Source organism: Pogoniulus pusillus, chromosome Z (genome assembly GCF_015220805.1).
Source record: "Pogoniulus pusillus isolate bPogPus1 chromosome Z, bPogPus1.pri, whole genome shotgun sequence".
Taxonomy (NCBI): domain Eukaryota; kingdom Metazoa; phylum Chordata; class Aves; order Piciformes; family Lybiidae; genus Pogoniulus; species Pogoniulus pusillus.
In genome coordinates, this window is record NC_087309.1 from 101,487,418 (window position 1) to 101,504,654 (window position 17,237).

General features: G+C 43.7%; 1 protein-coding gene across 1 annotated transcript in view; it reads right to left on the reverse strand.

Annotated features, from left to right (window-relative positions):
- Positions 1-1,371: 1,371 nt before the first annotated feature.
- Positions 1,372-17,237, reverse strand: part of SNX30 (sorting nexin family member 30) — a 54,677-nt gene continuing 38,811 nt past the window's right edge. Inside the window, exons 7-9 of the mRNA XM_064176853.1 lie at positions 13,935-14,021; positions 5,409-5,561; positions 1,372-1,790 (exon numbers count right to left, since the gene is read on the reverse strand). Coding sequence (XP_064032923.1) covers positions 1,731-1,790; positions 5,409-5,561; positions 13,935-14,021 — 300 coding nt within the window. The 3' untranslated portion in view covers positions 1,372-1,730. The remainder of the gene's footprint in view (positions 1,791-5,408; positions 5,562-13,934; positions 14,022-17,237) is intronic.

The following is a 17,237-nucleotide window of genomic DNA, read 5'->3' on the forward strand; positions in this document are numbered from 1 at the left end:
TTAGTACTACAAAGTTGTCAACGGAGGCTCAATTGAAAAGGAAGACCTTTTAAAATGTCTTAAAATTGAGTTTTGCATCCAGACAACATCATCTCATTAGCCTAACTTCTACACCATTGTTGCAACAGCTCATCTTGACAGTTGCTATAAAGCCACCAAACTGGGGCTTCAGGCATACTTGACATGGATGAAGTACAAACCAGAATGGTACCTGGTAGATCATCACAGGAGAATACAAAAGTTACACATACTGATTTACTGCTCAGATTCTTCACAAGAATGTTGCTGAAAAATCAAGTATTCATTCCAGTTTAGCAGTAAGCACTCAAGAATTATTTATTCCCCTTAATCAGCCCCAATTCCCCTCACTTAGGGTGGTTAAAAATAATCTATCTACATGCTGTTAAACCAAGACTCTAGGACCCTGGGAACCACAGTGGCATTCCTAAGATGCCACTAACAACAGACAGGTATTTACCTGAGGTTGGACTGCAAGGGGAAAGAGGGAAAAAAAGGAGACTTGCAGAAGCAGTTACCTTTCTAAAGGCAAATAAAAACTAGTAAGAAAAAACTGTACCAAAAGTAGTCTTTAAAGACTTGCCATGTGGTTCAGTAGAGACCTATCTACCCCCAACTAATCTGCTTAAGGCAAGTTTCACACACAATGATGCTTGGTATTAGCAAGCATTTGATACCTTTTGGCTGCTGCTGGAAAAAAAAAACATCACAGGGAGAGAAAGCAGTTCTGCCTTCACTACAGCAGGCACCTTAAGTGACCAAGCCCAAAGTGGCTCCAGCTCAGAAAAAAAAACAAAACAACAAAACCAGAAAACCCAAACCAAAAGAAATTTAAAGCACAGACCAAGAGCATTCTACCATGCAACTTCCAGAGCTAGGTTTAAGATACACAAAAGACTCAAACTTGCTTCCACAACTCCCACAAGCCTTGAAAGGCTACTGTTGAACTCATTGCCACACCACTAGGCTGATTTTTATCCTCAAGTCAGTCACAAGTACACTTCAGCCAACTGACATTACTTCATAATCACCAAGGTAAACAAAGATACTCAGTATGAACCAATGGCATGCCACACTCACAAAAACCACAGCTCATGCTTGCATCACAGGCTATCTGCAGGTGGTGTTGGTATGTTCTGACTAGGACCAGCCCAACTCCACACAGAAAAATCTCCAGAAACCATTTTATCCAGAGGGAGCACACAGGCAGTAGCAAACCAGAAAATATTCATTTCCAGCCTTTCCCTGTCCATCCCAAAAAGGATAAGGATCAGTTAGGGAGTACTGATAATAGGAGAATTGGTTTTTTTTTTTTTTTTCTGCAAACAAAACAGAATGGTAATGAAGATGTCATTTGGCACCTTGCAGTAGAGTTTTATTTTCATCTTTTTAGTGTTCAACTCATCAGTTCCTTCCAGACTAAAGAGGTAAGTTTTATAAAGATCCCCGTGCACTTTCACTATAAACCCCCAATCACTCCATAGGATAAAGAAGGAACCATTCAAGATAACTCAAAAAGATGAAACATACCCCAGTTGAAACAGAGAAAGTGAGGGAAAAAAAAAAACATTTCAAAGAGTTTTCAGAGCATCTGTTCCAGCTTAAGTGCAGCTGGCATTTCAGTTAGCTTGACAAAAGGAGTTCTTCATACAGTTCCAGTATGTCTAGTGGTACTGAGCACAGAAGTGCTAGACTGTCCATGAAAGTACTTCTTATTTGGTCTCTGGCTTGTCTTGCAATAGTGGTATAATTGACTCCCACGCCGTAAGGCACTAAAGAAAGAAGTAAAAGATTTTTTAAAGATTGATTGAACATCAGCTCTTTTAACCCACCCTTCCAGACAAACAGAATACAAGTTCAAACAGGCCAGCTTGGTCTTTACAGATCATTAGGGAAAAGGGGAGAAAACCCCACGATCTCAAACAGCAATAATGTACAAGGGAGGTTATTCTTCCCCTGTACTCAGCACTGGTCAGGCCACACCTTGAGTCCTGTGACCAGTTCTGGGCCCCTCAATTCAAGAAAGATGTTGAGGTGCTGGAACATGTACAGAGAAGGGCAACAAAGCTGGTGAGGGGCCTGGAGCACAAATCCTATGAGGAGAGGTTGAGGGAGCTGGGCCTGTTTAGCCTGGAGAAGAGGAGGCTCAGGGGTGATCTTATTACTGTCTACAACTACCTGAAGGGGCATTGTAGCCAGGTGGGAGGTGGCCTCTTCTCCCAGGCAACCAGCAATAGAACAAGGGGACACAGTCTCAAGGTGTGCCAGGGTAGGTATAGGCTGGATATTAGGAAGAAGTTCTTCACAGAGAGAGTGATTTCCCATTGGAATGGGCTGCCCAGGGAGGTGGTGGAGGCACTGTCCCTGGGGGTCTTCAAGAAAAGACTGGATGAGGCACTTAGTGCCATGGTCTAGTTGACTGGATAGGGCTCGGTGCTAGGTTGGACTGGATGATCTTGGAGGTCTCTTCCAACCTGGTTGATTCTATGATTCTATTTAAAAAAATATCTGCAGTTTTCAAGCAAAGAAAATAAATTAAAGCTGAAGTCAACAGCTGACTCAAGCCACTAGGGAAAAAAAAATCAGAACACCCAGGATCTCATAATGTCAAGTTAGATTAGTTAGCTGTGGAATACAACATCTTTCAGTCTGGTTCTAGTAGAAATTCACATCTTTCTGTTGAAATTATGAGAGACTGGGACACAATGGCAGAACACCACCAGTAAGTCTATTTGAAATTCATTCAGGGAATGTAATCCAGATGTATAGCATACTCCAGTACGCCTCTGGGACTTGACTGTGTTGCATAAGGAACTGGCAGTGCCTGGTATAGTAAGATGAGTGGAGTCTGGTTTCTGGATCACTCAAGGCTTTGGAGTCATTTCCCCAGACACAAACTTACTCCAGTTTTGTCCTGTGTGTTGTTGTTTTCAACCATGCATAATCCAGAAGTCAGATTAGACAAACACAGGCAGTAGAATAAATAGTAGTAAGCATTGGTAATTGGCAAACTCATCACCAGCTCTTATATCTTTAGTCACTGTTGTCAAGTGTCTTCATTCTAATCTTGCTGACTGTAGTAAAGGTGAAAAGAGCATTTCTAGTTGTGTATCCTGATTAGATGCTTTCCTACCAAAAAGCTTCCTTGCTGAAGCTAAGAACAAAACTCAACTGCAGAGACACTGACAGATGTTCAGTGGAATCTAACACCTCACTTCACAGTAGTCTTAAAAGGGAGAAGAGACCACAGTGAAGGAAGTTCTCTGTGACTAGTTATGAATGACTGACATGAAAGATATTAGAAGGTGCAATAGGAATATATATTAATATTACATGGAGGAGTAACCCAGCACAGGAAGAAGTCTGCAAAGCAGATGTGGCAAGAAGATAAGGCATGTCACCATGTATAAGCAATGTACCAGGTACTGCATTAGGCAGCCCTGTTCTAACACAAAGGAAACCCAGATTTGGAACATATGCAGTTAAATATCAAGGCCTTTAAAAAGAAAAAATCTGATGGTGAATCTCAGGTACATATGCACTGGCTGATAAAGAGTGGGGGCATCTGACAACATATTTCCAAGATAAGCATACATGGGACAGAACTATGCACAAGAGGACAGAGATGAGGCTGATGGAGCAGGTTATCTTGGGGGTGATAAGAGCGCACCTAAGGGATGGCAAAGGGCTCAGGTCCAGCCAGCATGGGTTTAGGAAGGGCAGATCCTGCCTTTCTAACCTGATCTCCTTCTATGATCAGGTGACCCACTTGGTGGATGTGGGGAGGCCTGTGGATGTGGTCTATCTGGACTTCAGCAAGGCCTTTGACACTGTCCCCCACAGCAAACTCCTGGCTAAGCTATCAGCCCATGGCTTGGATGGCAACACTCTGTGCTGGGTTAAGAACTGGATGGAGGGCCAGACCCAGAGAGTGGTGGTGAATGGTGCCACATCCAGATGGCGGCCAGTCACTAGTGGTGTCCCTCAGGGATCTGTGCTGGGCCCCTTCCTCTTTAACATCTTCATAGATGATCTGGATGAGGGCATGGAGTCAGTCATCAGCAAGTTTGCAGATGACACCAAGCTGGGGGCAGATGTGACTGAGTTGGAAGGCAGAAGGGCTCTGCAGCGGGACCTTGACCGCCTGGACAGATGGGCAGAGTCCAATGGGATGGGGTTCAATAGCTCCAAGTGCAGGGTGCTGCACTATGGACACAACAACCCCATGCAGAGATACAGGCTGGGGTAGGAGTGGCTGGAGAGCAGCCAGACAGAGAGGGATCTGGGGGTACTGATTGATACCCACCTGAACATGAGCCAGCAGTGTGCCCAGGTGGCCAAGAGAGCCAGTGGCATCCTGGCCTGCATCAGGAATGGCGTGGTCAGCAGGAGCAGGGAGGTCATTCTGCCCCTGTACTCTGCACTGGTTAGACCACACCTTGAGTATTGTGTTCAGTTCTGGGCTCCCCAGTTTAGAAGGGACATTGAGATGCTTGAGTATGTCCAGAGAAGGGCGACGAGGCTGGTGAGAGGCCTTGAGCACAAGCCCTATGAGGAGAGGCTGAGGGAGCTGGGATTGTTTAGCCTGGAGAAGAGGAGGCTCAGGGGTGACCTTATTGTTGTCTACAACTACCTGAGGGGTGGTTGTGGCCAGCAGGAGGTTGCTCTCTTCTCTCAGGTGGCCAGCGCCAGAACAAGAGGACACAGCCTCAGGCTGCGCCAGGGGAGATTTAGGCTTGAGGTGAGGAGAAAGTTCTTCACTGAGAGAGTCATTGGACACTGGAATGGGCTGCCCGGGGAGGTGGTGGAGCCGCCGTCCCTGGGGCACTTTAAGGCAAGGTTGGACGTGGCACTTGGTGCCATGGTCTAGCCTTGAGCTCTGTGGTAAAGGGTTGGACTTGATGATCTGTGAGGTCTCTTCCAACCCTGATGATACTATGATACTATGATTTATGCCTACCAGGTGTAATCTATGCACAGATTCAGGGATATACATGAACCCAGGTAGCTTGGGTCATAAAAAAAAGGTAGAATAAAAAATGCTCTACTACTAGAACATGCTATTTTAGTCTTTGATTACCACTACTACTGCTCAGTAATTTGTTCAATTCAAGAATGCAGTATGGACAGGCATCCAGGATGAAAAGCTGTTACAAGATTGCCTTACAAAAGATGCCTAGTCCCATGCAAATCACTTGAGCGTGACCAGTAACTCAGTAGATTACAGGAAGGTGCTGCCAAAATGCAGCTTCCACAGCACTAGAGAACTGATTTAGATGGCCATGATTCTTTTCTTCAAGACAGCATGAAGACTTCCTGAAGAATTATAGCCACCTCAGAGGAAAATGAACCGCTCTTATTTCTGCCAATGTTCCTGCAGTGCCACATACCTTCTCATAGTACTGAATGTTCTTATCTGCCATCCCCATGAGCAGCTGCCTAAAGTCTTGTCTTTTGTTGTTCTGCCATCTCTCCATATCCGCTTTCAGGTCAGCATTGAAACATTCTACTCGGTCTTGACATTTCTCAACATCTGTGGGTACCTGCAGCATAAGGAATGAAGATTAAAACAGTCACTGAGTGCTGGACTGCTGAATTAGCTCAAGCCTTACAGAGGAAGGGGTAAGCTAACAGTCTGTTAGAGTTACCTTGAATACCAGTTGTGATTGCAGGAACAAACCCCCTAATTCTGTATTAGGGAGGAAACGGGATTGCCTGATTTGTTCTCTGCTGTTTGAGGTGTTGCACAGTCATACTTGTCTACCTCTAAGCCAGACAGAGGCAGACTAAGGAAGAGCTTGCTAGAAGCATATAAAGAAGAAAACTGCTAGATTAAACTGCTGAGTGTCTAGATTTAGTTCCTAGCTCTCAAACTGAGCAGCCTGACTACAGCTCCAGAGCAAGCTTTTCTTCCCCTTCTCATTTACATTTGCGCTAAGCATTTCCCTATCTATGCCAGTATGTATGAAACAACAAACATTCAGGTTTGCTCAAAATGCTGATAAAGACACTTGTTTTCCCTCAACCATTACATACAAACAGCAATTATCATCTATAGCTGCAGAATAGAATTCCCAAGCCTCTTGTTTCCAAATTCCACTTTTAACCTTACAGGCTGCCTAAGGAAGAAATTAAATGTAAGTGCAAAGCACTGATGATCATCACTGGTGAATGACTCATAGGCTTTGGGGGGTCAGTGTTGGACATGTAATCACACACAGACACTAGAAGAAATCTTGAAGTACAGCCTAGTGCAAGCCTAGATAGAAATGTAAATGTATTATGACAGTAATCACCAGCCCAGGGTAGACACATACTAGACCAAAGAATCCTAGAATGGTTTGGGTCAGAAACGACCTCTAAAGATCATCCAGTCCAAACCCCTGCAGTATGCAGACCCATTCTCCACTAGATCTAATTGCTCAGAGACTTGTTGAGCCTGACCTTGAATAGCTCCAGGGATGGGACCTCAACTAACTTCCTGGGCAACCTGTTCCAGTGGTAAAGAGCTTGTTCCTAGTGTCCAGTCTCAACCTACTTTTCTACAGTTTGAAACCACTGCCCCTTATCCTATCACCATAGGCCTTTGCAAACAGTACTTCTCTATTTTTCTTGTAGTTCCCCTTCATGTACTGGAAGGACACTATTAGGTCTCCCCAGAGTTCATTATCTTCTCCAGGCTGAACAAACCCAGCTTCCTCAGTCTGTCCTTGTAGCAGAGGCATTCCAGCCTCTTGACTATTTCCATGGCTCTCTTCTGGACCTGCTCCATCAGGACCACAGCCTTCCTGTGTTAAGTGGCTCCAGAGCTGGACACAGTACTCTGGATGAGGTCTTACCAGGTTAAAGCAGCATAATCACCTCTCAATCTGCTGTCTACACTTCTTTTGATGTAGGCCAGGATGCTATTTGCCTTCCAGTATATTACTGGTCATCCACCAGCACCCCCAAGTCCTTTTCTGCAGGGCTGCTTTCAATTTCATCATCCCCCAGCCTGTATTGGTACTAGAATTGTCCTGACCTAGGTGCAGGACCTTGTACTTTGCCTTACTGAACCTCCCAAGATTCTCCTCAGATCACCTCTCCAGCCTGCCCAGGTCCCTGTGGATGGCATCCTGTCCTTCAGTCTTATCAATGGCACCACTCTGCTTGGTATCAGCTTGCTAAGGTTGCCTTCAGTCTGACTGTCAATATCAATATATTGAACAGCACTGGTCTCAATACAGACTCTTGAGGGATACCACTTGTCATCTGTCTCCATCTAGACACCAAGCTGTTGCCATCTACTCTTTGGATGCGATCATCCAACCAATCCTTTTTCCACTGGACACGCCACCCATCAAATCCGTATCTCTTCAGCTTAGGAGAAGGATGTTGTGGGCAACTGTGTCAAAGGTTTTACAAAAAGTTGGTGCTCTTTCCTTCTATTTTAACTAACATCATGTACACCACCAGGCAAGTAAATCCACAAATGATAAATGTTTCCTCAGGCAGGAAAACTATGAACACTCTTCTTTCCCTTCTCCTTCCGCTGCATGGTCTATACAGATGGGAAGCCCACGAGGACAGGCAGACTAAAACTGTTACCTCAGAAGAGAAAAAGCCATGAACTAACACAAACATTAGGGATCTTCTGCTCTAGAGGCCACGATAAAAGGCAAGATGAAGAACATTTGCAGAAGCTTGTAGTGGCTCCTCTCATACTTGACACCTTCAGGAAATCCCCGTTTTCTTTGAGGGGAATGAAGGAAGCAACAGGATCAATAGACCACAGTTTCTCATGGGTAGCAATATGGGACATTAGAGGTGTGCTACTGATTTGTGGCCTGGAAAGGTGCACTATTTAGGGAGAAACAACTTGCTGGATAAGGAACTGACTGGCTGCACTCAGAGTTGTGCTCAGTATCTCAATGTTCAAATGAAGACCAGTGACAAGTGGCATCTCTCAAGGGTGAGTACGAGGACCAGTGCTACCACATGGAGAGATGGCCCTTCATCTGTTCTTTAATCATAGAATCATTGAATCAACCAGGTTAGAAGAGATCTCCAAGATCATCCAGACCAACCTAGCACCCAGCCCTATCCAGTCAACTAGACCATGGCACTAAGTGCCTCATCCAGTCTTTTCTTGAACACCTCCAGGGACGGTGTCTCCACCACCTCCCTGGGCAGCCCATTAATAAAACAAATAAATTCATAAAGCTCTTCAAGACACAGGAAACATCTTCTTCATACTCACAGGATTTGAGCACCCTTTTACTCAGGAGATACATGCAACTTGAGGGTTCAGTAGCTGAACACTTCTCCTCTCTAAACACAATGCTACTGGGTGAAGAATCTACTCACTCTGCTGCAATTCCAGGCACAATGTTCTCTTGTACACTTCAGAGAACTACCAAGCCATTGGCTTGAAGACTTGGTAGATGATCTCCCTTGATGGAAAATACCATATTTATAAAGGGTCTATCTTAATGGGAAAGGCTAGGCTACCAATAGAGTCATGAAGTCTGGAAGCAAAACCACATAAAATTTCCCAATCCAATTAAGTTAGTTTCCAAGCACTCACCAGCTTCCTGCTTCTGTCAGGATATCAAACCACAATGATGAAAAAAAAAAAAAGAAGAAAGCTGCTCTCTCGCAGCCAATTCTCATGCAGGCCAGGCTGAGAGGGCTGAAGACTACAGGGTGATCAGATTAGACACACCCAGTGATCAGTAAATGGATCACATATGCTCTAAGGAACAAAAGGAATGAATTCCAGCTAAGTCTCCATAGGCACCACAAAAGGCAGCATCTGCACATGCACCACTCCTATCTGGGAGTCTAAATATTTTTCCTTACAAAACTATAGAGCAGAAGTTGCAACTCACTAGCAAAAACACAAATTTAACTTTGTTAACAGCTGTTGAGCACTTCATATCTTGTGCAAGATCAATAGGAAGAGAGGCCATAACATCAAATTTGGCCATCAACTGAAATATCGATGGTGATACTATCTGGTTTTACTAACAGAGACATTAATATTGTCCAGCAGTTTAGGAAGTGAGAAAAGATGACTAGACTTTGGGGGAAACTGCTACATTCTTATTGATGGTTCCTCTGAGATTTTAGTAACTCAAAAAAAAAAAAAAAACCAAAAAAACCCCCACATCTACAACAACAAAACTCAAAACTCTAATGCTAAAACCAAGTGACAACTGGCTCAGACTCCAATACATTCTGGAAGGGCTCATCACTGTTTTAGTAAGTCAATTAAAACTGAGATGCATATACAAGAAAGATCTGAGCATGGAATTTTACATTCAAGAGGCTGGTCACATCATTATATGATATGAAGTTCTGCACCTACATCTATTTTTCCCCCCACAGAATTGTCAGGGTTCAAAGGGACTTCAAAGATCATCCAGTTCCAATCCCCCTGCCACGGTCAGGAACATCTCACACTAGAGATCAGGTTGCTCAGAGCCACATCCAGCCTGGCCCTCCAGGGATGGGGCTTCCACCACCTCCCTGGGCAACCTGTTTCAGTGTTTTACCACCCTAATGGTGAAGAACTTCTTCCTAACATCCAATCTGAATACATCCACTTCTAGTTTTGCTCCATTCTCCCTAGTCCTATCAATACCTGAAATCCTAAAATGTCCCTCACCAGCTTTCTTGTAGGTCTCTTTCAGACACTGGAAGGCTACAATAAGGTCTCCTCAAAGCCTTCTCTTCTCCAGACTGCATAATCCCAGCTCTCTCAGTCTGTCTCCACAGCAAAGGTGCTCCAGCTTTACTGTGAACAAACATGGTCACTCTTTCCTCAAGTTCTCCACTACCATAATTTACTGTTCCCACAGATCACTACACTGAAAACCCTCACAGCACTCAAAATACATTAGGTCAGATGTGGATTTTGTCTCACCAAACAGAAACAATACTTGCATTGCACTATGCTGACCAAATCACTGCAAAAACAGGGGAACACAATTAGGTACATACGGTCCAGGAAGTTCCTGCAAGGTATTAATGAGAACTTTCTTACACAGGTGGTAGAGGAGACAATGAGGAGATGTATGATGCAAGACCTTGCATTAGCAAACAACTGGTTGGGGTTGTGAAGGCTGGGGGCAACCTTGGCTGCTATGAGATAGTGGAAAAAGTAGAAGGATTAAAACCCTGGACTTCAGGAGAACAAGTTCCAGTCACTTGCAAACTTTACTTGAAGGAACCCCATGGGTTAGGGCTTCAGAAGGTAGGGGGTTGGTGGTGAAGAAGAGGACTAGATAATATTCAGGCATGACTTTCTCCAAGTTCATGAGTGGTGCACCTCTATGAGCTAAGAAACAAAGCACAGGAAGCAGGAGGCCTGTAAGGATGAGCAAGTAGCCTAAGGAAAAAAATTCACACAGAAGAGGGAACTTTACAGAATGTGAGAAAAGGAGCTGCCCACTTGGGAGAAACATAGGAACTATGTCAGATAATGTAAGGATGCAACAAGGAAAGCTAAGGTGCTCTTGAAATTAACTTGGCAAGGGGTGCCAAGGACAAGAGGGCTTCAAGTTCATCAGTAGCAAAAAGATGACTAAGGTAAGTGTGGGCTTCCTGCCGAATGAGGAGGATGCTCTAATGACAAGAGAATATAGAGAAATTGCCAGTTCTGCTTCAGCCTTTACTGCTAACATTGGCCTGCAGGAATCCCAGCCCCTGGAGATAGGAGAGAGTCTGGAGAAAGGAAAACTCTCTTCTAGTTCAGGATTGGCTTAGAGATCATAAGGAAAACTGGGTATCTACAATTCCATGGGCCCCAACATGATGCACTGAATGAGCTGGCAGATGTTATTGCTAAGCCACTCTTCATTTTTCAAAGGTCACGGAGAACAGAGGAGAAGCCTGAGGACTGGAAATATACACAAGAAGGAAGACCCAGGAAGCTACAGGCAAGTCAGCCTTACCTCCAGCCCCAGAAAGGTGATGGAACTGCTCAATGTAATCACCAAGCACGTGGTGGAAGAGAATGTTATCAAGACTGGTTAACATGTATTCACCAAGACAAACTCATGCTTGACCAGTCTGATGGCTTTATATGACGGTGTGACCAGGTAGATGAGGAGAAAGCAGTGGATGTTGTCTACCTCGACTTCAGCATGGCATAGGGAAGCTTAGGAAGTGTGGGTGAATGGACAGCAAGGTGGTCCAAGAACTGCCTGAGTAAGAGAGCTCAAAAGGTTGTATCCAGTTGTGTCTAGTCAGAGGCCTGTAGCTAATGGTAATGAGAGACCAAGGGCTCTTCAGCTGGAAGAAGAGAAGGTTGAGAGGGAATCAATAGCCAAAGGGTCAGGGTCAAGATGACAGGGACAGACTGCTTTGAGCAGCCTCTAATGCCAAGACAAGGAGCAACAGGAACAAACTGGAACATAGGAACATGAGGAAAAAAATCCTTTCTTTGAGGGTGACATAGTATTGGAATAGAGTGCCCAGAGAAGTTCTGGAGTTTCCTTCTTTGGGGACATTCAAAACCTGCCTGGACATGATCTAGGTGGTCCTACTTTTGCAGGAAGGGTTGGATAGATTACCACTAGAGGTCCCTTCTAACCCCTGTGATTTTGTGAGGGCCATCTCCACTGCAGGATGGAAGTGACTAAGTGCAGTGCTCCACAACACTGTACTTGTCAGGCACAGAAAGGTTGCAGACTCTGCACTAATACTCTTCCACTGCCATTAAAGAACACCACACTCATATGCTAGGTTTTCAGTGGAAACTCCAGCATTCTCAGCAGTATTTGCTCACAGATATTCACAGCAGCCCTACAAGTCTTCCACATTTATAGGTCTAATCTTATCATGCCAATAGGAGAATGACCTAATGCCACCGAGCTTTGTGACACCAAACTGATAATGCATAGAGCAAGTCATGTAATGCCCTCCAGTGGAAGAGATCAACAAGCAATGATAGGCACTCATTTTGTGATCCACAAGCAACCCCTTTCTCTCCTTCACTTCTTGTTTATCTTGTTTTTCTGTTGATTTGTTTGGTTTAAAACATAATTTCTGCCAAATCAGCTAAATATGCTGAAAGGAACACAAATGCTGCTCACTGTATAACCCAGCTCAAGCCCTTCTGTCTGCTTTTACCTTCCAGCAAGCCACAGCTAGGAGATATCACTGAAGGCAATATATGCTGCAAGCCACAGCACCAAGCTCTTACAGACCAGGACATTCATTCCAGGTGGAAAGGACATGAAAATCTCAAGCTAGTGTTCTGCAAACATGCAAGGAGTTCTATTGGTTGGTTCAACTTGTAAATGACACAAGAGGCTTACATGTTACATAAAAATAGTATAAGGATTTGCCCCAAGACATACTTATACTCTGGAGAGGTGAATATTTTCCCCCAGTTTTGTCCAAATATTCTTAGCTATGCTGTGCTTTACACAGTAACACCGCTCAGAACTGAGAAACAAAGGCTTCTGTAGTAAGTGAGAGATCAGCAAAGTTCAGCAATTCCACTGCAACAAGATCCTTATCAAGTGAAATACCTAAGAAAACCTCAGGTGGCTTGCTAGATATGCTAGATTTAGTTTCCTTCACTCAACACACAACTCATTAGAATGCCTGTTTATACAAAGCTACTCCAAGGAAGTGAAAGTACCTGCCACACCTGCCTGCAGCGAGACAGGCAAAAGACCAAAATGCAAGAGCACCACAAGATACTCAAGACACCACTATCTGTAGAGTCTGTGACAGACAAGATAAGAAAAACAACAGTCTGCATTTCTAGGCCATGGTCCTCTTCAGCTTCTTAAAGACATCATGTGAGTCTTCTGCAAGATTATTGTATGCTAATCATAATAATGGAAAGACATCAATTAGTAAATAAAGGTGAAGGGGAACTGAAAAAAAAGCAAAAGCCTAGGAAGAGAACAAAACCTGCTGTCATTGTTCGTGGAAACTGCAGTGATTTAAGCTTTTGCACATTGCTTCAAACAGAAAGCAGGTGGCAGCACAAGCACACCAGTACACAGCTTCGCTTCTCCACGAAACCCAGCCAAAACCTGTCACCCGATGACACTGCTGTGTCTGCTCTTCCACTGGGGTGCTGAACACCTCCCCTATGCAGAAAGACTGAGAAATCCGGGGCTGTTTAGTCTGGAGAAGACTGATCAATGACTATAAATACCCGAAGGGTGGATGTCAAGTGGATGAGGACAATCTCTTTTCAGTGGTGCACAGTAGTAAGACAAGAACAATGGATACAAACTTGAACATAGAAAGTTTCACCTCAAGAGGAGGAAAAAATTATTTACAATTACAGTGATGGAGCACTGGGACAGGCTGCCCAGAGAGGTTGTGGAGTCTCCTTCTCTGGAGACTTTCGAAACCCACCTGGATGGCATTCCTCTGCAGACTATCCTAGATGATCCTGCTTTTGGCAGTGAGGTTAGACTTGATCTCTGAAGATCTTTTCCAATCTCTAACGTTCTCTGAGCTCACTCGTAAAAAGGGCAAAATATGGAGTCTTAGGCAGCCAAAACTGGTGTCCTGCAATACAGCTGATCGATGCAGTGGGCTTGGACCTTAACTTGGCTAGGTGACACTATGCTAAATCATCAGGGACTGTTCTACCACTGCTTCAGCTCACGTCACTGAACGCTCCTAACTGATGCTGACTGATTGTTAGACAGGCTAGAGCCACTCTGCTCTGAACAGTGGGAGATCAATGACACTGAAGTTGATAGATAGGTTTATGTATGTTCATACCTAGGTCTCTATTTCACAACAGCTTGTCAACAAACTTTCTGTTCTGCCAGAAATTGCTTATACTGCAACAAAACCACCAGCCCCACACAAAGTGAGTTTTGTTTCTCTGTTCTCAGGAAGCAATTTCAGGTCAAGTCTAAATTAATTTCTGCAGAGTAGTTTTAAGTGCTCACCTTTGGACGGTCTTCTTTTTTCAAGGCTACTGCTTCCAGTTTTGCTTCATACTCCGCTTGAACTTGGTCTCTCTTCTTCAACACATTCTACAGGCAAGAGAAGAGACAGCTGTGAGAGGGATCCTCTTGTTCCTTCCCTCCACAGCCTGCAATAAACTGTAAAGTGATACAGCTTCAGTGTTAACTCAGTCACAAACCAGATTTTTTGACTTATTGTGTCCTATTTTAGAGTGTTTAGGAAGCATCTTGAAAATAAAGAGCATTTATTATCCAACTGCTGTGAGGGTCTGGTAAAATTCAACTTTTGGACAAGGTGGAGTATGTAAGACAGGCACTATCATGTAACCATTAATATAATCTGACTAAGTAAATTCAGCTATTCAGTTCACCTATAAGCACAAAAAAAAAAAATCAAAGCTGTCAAGGACAACTTCAAAGCTTTTGATATCCTCAAGCAGCAGAGACAGAACAGTATGGATGAAGAGCTACAGGAAGGTCAGGACAGAAGCTATTACATCTCCCTTTGACTTGCAAACACTTGTCAGAGCCCTCCACAGCAGGCTGTTACCTCCTGTTAGAACTGAAGTAAGCGTTGCTTTTAGATCAGTTGGGGGTGATGGGTTTTGACTTAATTAAAAGGTATGAAAGGCAGTGTTTATGTGAAAAACACTGAACTAGCTACATCCACTAAACATTTTGACAGAGTATTCTCAGATTAGAAAACAAACAGAGAGAGTGATTTCTCATTGGAATGGGCTGCCCGGGGAGGTGGTGGAGTCACCATCCCTGGAGGTGTTCAAGAAAAGCCTGGATGAGGCACTTAGTCCACTGTCTGGTTGACTGGATAGGGCTGGGTGCTAGATTGGACTGGATGATCTTGGAAGTCTCTTCCAACCTCGTTGATTCTTTGAAAAGATAAGGGTATTATCTTGTTACATACACAAGCCAAGATCTCCACTAAGGTAATACTACATTAGAATTGCATTAGAATTTAAAAGCAACCACAAAAGCTAGGTCTAAGAATGTACTACCAAATAAAACAATAAAATACTCATCTGCAAGAGTGGGAAACTTACTTCTTCGGTCTTCACAAGGAAACAGCTAGTAATTTATTATTCAGTTGATTCAAAACTCTTATTAAAAATGCTTGGAGAGAAGTCAGCCAACTCACTGCTAAGGCACCTGTAAATTAGAACTTCTCTGGGAGCCATCTTGGCCATGTAATGCTTTATGTCTTCTCTTATGCCACCCAGAATGAATTACCATTAGGACAAAAGTAGGTAATGTGCCAATTTAATTTTCAGGCAAGGCTAGTAAAGCAGGACTAGTCATGTGCAGCGCTGCCTACAGAAACATCTATTCAACACAGTAGTTCTCAGAGCTCTAAGTGCCAGTCTAAACAAGAACTGTCTCCTAATTAAGGAAGTACAAGCCCTGTATCTACTAATCACCTTCCCTCACCTCCCTCTACTAATCACCTTCCCTCACCTCCCTCTTAAGTCAAGGGAAGGGTATCAGTGCAGTTGCTCTAGAGTACAGATAAGAGACTTTGCAATCTATGTTCTTACAAACCTCAGCCATGATAAATGGAAATGGCAGCCCAACCACAAAGCTGCTGCTGGTCTAGGCAAGAAAGGGGACAAAACTGAAAAAAAAATACACCTTCAACAGCTTAAGCCTCCCTTTTGCCCTGAGAAGAGATGCACACAAATATACCATTGGTTGTGTTTGCTTGGAAAAAAACCAAACAAACAACAAAACAATCCACCAAACCACACATTCCCCTTCCATTTGAAATCTAAACAATTACATGGAACAGCCCTTAAATGACTGTGGTTGCCAATACAACATAAACCTAAGAGATTTAACAGGTATTTCTGCTTTGTACTGCTTCTTGAGCCTGAGCCAAATGAATTTTCTTCTCAGGAAAAAACTGCCTCCAGTAATTGCATTCAGCCTTTAGGAGCTCGGAATTACTGCAGCAAGCCAGAGCTGTACCAGTAGCTTATGACTAACACTTGACTCAAAGGGCAGGTGTCTCATTTCTCCTTAAGTGCTCAAGCACATCCACTGTGTGCCACTAACAATAGGCTTCTCAGTACAGCTTTCAGTATCCATTAACAGTCGACCTGTAAGTGATGAGAACATTGCCTTTCCTCTCACTTGTCCTTTGTGTGAAAGGAAATCTTTCCTTTGGCACGTCTAGGCAATCTCCTCTCAGGTGCAGATCAATACATTAATGCTTCAGCAACTCCTCTGAAAAGCTCAGTACCAAGCATCCTCAGACTTACCACAGACCATGCCACACTTAATGCTAGTTAAGGTTTTAAAGATTTTTATTGTAAGAAGTTTTGTTTTTTTGAAAACAAACAATAAAAACGTTGTTAGAAACCAACACCAAACAGAAAAAAAACTCACTCAGCACAATTCATTTATATGGTGACAGAATTAAACCACTGGTCCCTGTAGAAGCAAGACTATCCTGCATTCAGTGAGGCAGGTTCTTCTCCATTTTGTTTCATTTGAAACATCTCATTTTGGCCATACCTCTGAATACATTTCAGGAGTTTTGCCATCAGCTCTCTTCCTCAAACTGCAATTCCATGCCATCTGCACACCACAAAGCTTCCCGCTATTAACTGGACCTCACAAGGGGACCATTATTTACTGCATGTCTTTAAATAGCTACTTGTGTGGTGCTTGTTTTAAACACATGTTAAAAGTGGTGCCCAAGCACACAGCAGGGGATATCACATCACCTGAGAAGCCTTTCAGGCAGTGTTAAGCATACAGAGTTCACATATTTTAGTATCAGCACAGAACTACACAGAGCAGAGTTGACCCTCACAACTTGCCTTCCCGGGCAACACCAGCCCATTACAAATGATGTGGTACTACACATCTGCTGACAAGGCCCTCAGTGCACTGGGATCTCCTGCATGATCTATGTTTTAGGGAAAGCCTCTTCCTTACACATTTTAACTCAATTCCATGCCATCAGCCTCTTCCCATTCTGCAAACCTTTCAGAAAAACTCAGAGACAGGCTTCTCTGCAGTCAGACAGTATTTGTTTTCCACAACTACTGGGCTTTCCCTCTGTATGCATAGATTCCTTGGGCTGTGCACCTCAGGTATAGCAGTGCTCCTGAATCCAATAAAGCTGAGCATTCATCTCCAAAGCAGTGAAGATAACATGACAGTTCTTAGAATCACAGAATCATTTCAGTTGGAAAAGACCTTTAAGGTCATTGAATCCAACCATTATTTAACTCTACCAAGTCTGATGCTAAACCTTAGCACCAC